At 40.1% G+C, this 4,194-nt stretch overlaps 2 protein-coding genes across 2 annotated transcripts; both read left to right on the forward strand.

Moving 5' to 3' along the window:
• Positions 1-426: 426 nt before the first annotated feature.
• Positions 427-3,575, forward strand: LOC106294395 (uncharacterized protein At4g04775-like). The gene is made up of 2 exons (XM_013729950.1): positions 427-439; positions 3,009-3,575. Exon 2 carries the CDS (start codon positions 3,012-3,014, stop codon positions 3,573-3,575), a length of 564 nt encoding a protein of 187 aa, XP_013585404.1. The 5' UTR covers positions 427-439; positions 3,009-3,011.
• LOC106344476 (glutathione S-transferase T3-like) lies at positions 1,906-2,805 on the forward strand. Its single transcript, XM_013783849.1, has one exon. It carries the CDS (start codon positions 1,906-1,908, stop codon positions 2,803-2,805), a length of 900 nt encoding a protein of 299 aa, XP_013639303.1.
• Positions 3,576-4,194: the final 619 nt, after the last annotated feature.

The raw sequence follows: 4,194 nt of genomic DNA on the forward strand, positions 1-4,194 counted from the left end.
TTTAATTAATTCCCAATCCTATCGTCTTCTCTTATTTCATCACAACCCATCTAGGGTTTTACTTTTATGTAGTCTTTTTAACCAATCTGTGTCTCTCTCTCTCTCTCCAATAAATATACTTCCACCTTCCCCCTCTCACATCACTGAACCATTATATTTACAAAACCCTCTTGTGTATCTCTCCATCCTTGTGGTGAATACAAATAGAAGAACGGAAAACAAACTGAATCTTAATTTTTCTGTTCTTTTCCTTTCACGAGGGTTTGGCAAAGAGTTTCTTACAGATTTCTTTGGCATTCTGTCCACCTCCTTTTGTATATAAATGTATGTATATCGGTTGTGTGTGAAAGAAGGAGGTGGTCATACTGCCAGTAGACATCTGTTAGGGTTTCTTTGTAAAACCCTCTTGATATACATATCTTTCAATGTTTGGAATCTGGTAAGCTTGATCTGTCACTTATAGCGATGACAAGCCTCCTCTTGATTCTATCATATCTTTGGTTATGTTGCTCCTTCTTTCTTTGAATTTATACATAAGGTCGTTTTTAATATTGATCCTTGATTATATATAGATATGTTGATCTAGATCATTATATTACATTGATTTTTTTTTTTTGTAAAAGCTTCTGTAACCTTTGGTAATTTTCCTAGCTCCTCTATCGTGTAGAAACGTTGACTAGTGCGATGTTTTGATGTTTCGTCTTCTAGAAAAGGTTAAACACAAAGAAAAAGAGAAGGTCCCAGAATTCCCAAAAGGTAACAGTTTTTTTACTTTGACAACGTAGTAATAGGGAGAAAGGAGAAGCATCTTGTTTTGGAGTCTACGATGTTATTATGATGTTACCTTAGAGCATCAGTATCGGGCGTCCTTATGGACGTCCTTATTAATTTAGGCCCAAAAAGAAAATGAAAAAGGGAGTTAATTGTTAAGGATTGTGTAAGTCCCATAATAGGAAGTTTGTGGGCTCGTCCTGGGCTCGTCCTTCGTCATACGTGGCGAAAAAAGATTGGAGAAGTGCGGTATAGGACAACACACGGTTTCGTCTCATCACAACTCTCTCTCTTTCTCTCCTTCTCTCACGAAACTCTCTCGACGGCGATAAAGGTAGATGGCGATCCTCCCCTGATTTGAAGAGCCGATCGATTATTTCGCGATCTCGAGACCGATATATTGTCCGACCGAAAGCTTCTCCGCCGATTAGAATCAGAAAGGTATGTCTTTCTCTACCCTAAACAAGAATGCGTTAGAGGTTTATGTCGTTGTTTGGTTGTTGTTGTTGTTTGTTGTTATTGCATGATTGAAGGAGATTATAGCCATTGTTAGTTGTGCTTTCTTAGATTGGCCGATGAATTTTGATGAATCATTATAAAATTGTTGATGAAAGAGTAGTTCTTATTGTAATATGGCCGACGAACCTCTGTAGATTCATTTCCAATTAGAGTAGTTGTTATTGTCTTAGCAAATACTCTTTTGCATTGACAATTGTAGGTTATGGTTACTTGTCATGTCAGGGAACTGTAAGTATTAATGGTAAAATGAAGGAAACCAAATATTCTTTTGCATTGCCATGATTGATTGTGAATAGTTGTTACTTAAATGCCTAGTTACAACGATGTGTTCGTAGTTATATTGATTTGTAACTAAACTGCATTGTCATCTCTGATTGTGTAACGAAATCTCTTAATAATTTAATGAAAATGTAACCGAGATCGCTTCACATAGCTTTGTACTTGTTAGATGGTAATAACTCTTGATTAGACTTAGGTAGATAATGGTTAGGTGGTTGTGAGTTATTATTCCTCCATCAAATGTGAGCTATTAAATCCCAACCTTATGTCAGCTTTGCTAATTATCTCCATACTCTTCTTTTTCTCCATACTCTTCTTTCTCTCCTATTACTTGGTATGGCTTCAAGGAAACCTGATATGGATTCAACGAATCCTGATATGGATTCAACGAATCCATATAACCAGTATCGTAGTTACGTAGGGCTTCTTAACTCTCAGAATCAACAAACCTTTCCATCTACTGTAAACATTGGAGCCTCACAAATCCCTTCTTTTGGTTCCCAACAAACTGAGGCTCCTGCTGTAGGTTCAGTCACACCAGTGGACCGTTGGGGGAGAAAGACATGGACCCCATCTGATGACGAGGTCCTAATGAGCGCCTGGCTTAATACTTCTAAGGACGCTGTAGTTGGAAACGACCAAAAGGGAGGAACCTTCTGGCAACGGGTAGGAGATTACTACGAAGCAAGTCGTAATGTTGGTGAGGGTGGTGATGCGAACTCTCATACCCATTGGAAGCAGCGGTGGTCAAAGATCAATGATCAGACCAACAAGTTCGCTCCAGCATACGCTACTGCTGAGAGACAAATCAGTAGTGGACAGAATGAAAACGATGTTCTAAAGTCGGCTCATCAGATCTTCCACTCCGACCACAACACAAAGTTTACACTGGAGCATGCGTGGTGTATCTTGAGGCATGAGCAGAAATGGTTGAGTCTCAACACTGCTGCACAAAAAAGAAAGGCAACTGAGTCCTTTTCGCAAGCTACAGACAACAATGTTGGTGACCAAGAGATGTGGCCTGAAGGTATTAAGGCGGCAAAAGCAAGCAAGAACAGTGGTAAAGGGAAGGCTTATGGAGATTATAAGAGCATGTGGGATCTGAAGATGGAAGATTTGGCACAGAAGGAGAAGCTATCCAAGCTCGCGATTCTTGATACTCTCCTAGCTAAGAAGGAACCACTTAGTGAGAGTGAAGAAGTCGTGAAGAATAAACTCCTTGCCTTGTATTTTTAAACTAAGCCTTTGATGTTTTAAATTTGATGTTTGAACTTGTTGTTTTTTTTAATTTGCTGTTTCAACAACTTGCTTCTGTGGTTTATGAAATAATATTCCTTGTTTTAAATCATGGGAGTTTATTTACTTTGTTCACTGTCATAATGTATGCTTGATGTTATGTGACATACAAAACTTATGTGTGCCATCTTTATTATTGACAGGTTATGGGTTTGGATTATAGCTACACGCAGCCGTCTGATTCGGAGGATTATGGTTTACGGAACTCAGCAGACAGTGGAAACAGCTCGACAGAAATGAATATCATGCTAGACCAAGCAGAGATCGAAGCCGCGCAGAATCAGTACCCTCTGCAGCCTGAAGTGGAGTTTGGCTTCCCCAAGGAATGCTACTGTGGCCGCGAGCCGCTTTTAGCTACTTCTTACAAAAGAAATGACCCGGGGAGAAGGTTCTACACCTGTGACAACATCGACGACGGAGACTGCCATGTATACAAGTGGTGGGATGTCGCGGTTACAGAGGAGATCAAAGCCTTAGGTACACATTATGCTCAGCTTTCTGATAGGGTAGATTACCTTTCGTTTCTAAGTGACGACGACACCCATATGCGCAAGTTTAAGGATCTGCAGTTTGATTTAGAGCAGAAGTTGTTAAGGGTTGAGAGAATTGGTTGTGACTTAGCGAGAAATACATCTAGGTTATTCAGAATTGCTTGTGTTATGGTTGTTGTCGTAGTGCTAATAGGCATTGGACTAGCTGCTCGTATGTAGGTTTTATGGTTCTTGTTGTAGGTGTTACTCATGTGTTTTTTAAGTGGAACTGAGCAAGGATTTACTCATGTGTTTTGTAATATGCACTTCTGAATTCGTATTTTAATATGAACTCTTGTAGTTCTACCTGCTCGTTTTGTAATTTTAATGTGATATCGGAGAGAAACCGGGAAGAAGGCCACAACCACCTTTGGAATGATTATTTTAGCGAGAATCCAACATACTCTTGCAGTTTATTCCGGCGACGGTTTCGAATGAACAAATCTTTGTTCCAGCGTATTGTGCATCGTCTCTCCACAGAAATACAGTATTTTCAACAATCAGAAGATGCAACCGGACGGTCGAGTCTAACTCCGCTCCAAAAATGTACCGCAGCAATTCGACAATTGGCATACGGTGGTGCGGCTGATACAGTAGACGAATATGTCCGAATTGGTGAAACAATAGCTCGAAAATGTTTGCACAATTTTGCCGCGGGAATAATCGACTTGTTTGGCGGTGAATACCTAAGACGTCCCACACCGGAGGATCTGCAAAGACTACTTTCTAGTGGAGAACAACGTGGGTTTCCAGGGATGATTGGAAGCATCGACTGTATGCATTGGGAGTGGAAGAATTG

The sequence above is a fragment of the Brassica oleracea genome, chromosome C5 (assembly GCF_000695525.1).
Source record: "Brassica oleracea var. oleracea cultivar TO1000 chromosome C5, BOL, whole genome shotgun sequence".
Lineage (NCBI taxonomy): Eukaryota > Viridiplantae > Streptophyta > Magnoliopsida > Brassicales > Brassicaceae > Brassica > Brassica oleracea.

Coding starts and splice junctions, on each gene's coding strand:
- LOC106294395 (XM_013729950.1), top strand. CDS start 3,012: ATGGGTTTGGATTATAGCTACACGCAGCCGTCTGATTCGGAGGATTAT.
- LOC106344476 (XM_013783849.1), top strand. CDS start 1,906: ATGGCTTCAAGGAAACCTGATATGGATTCAACGAATCCTGATATGGAT.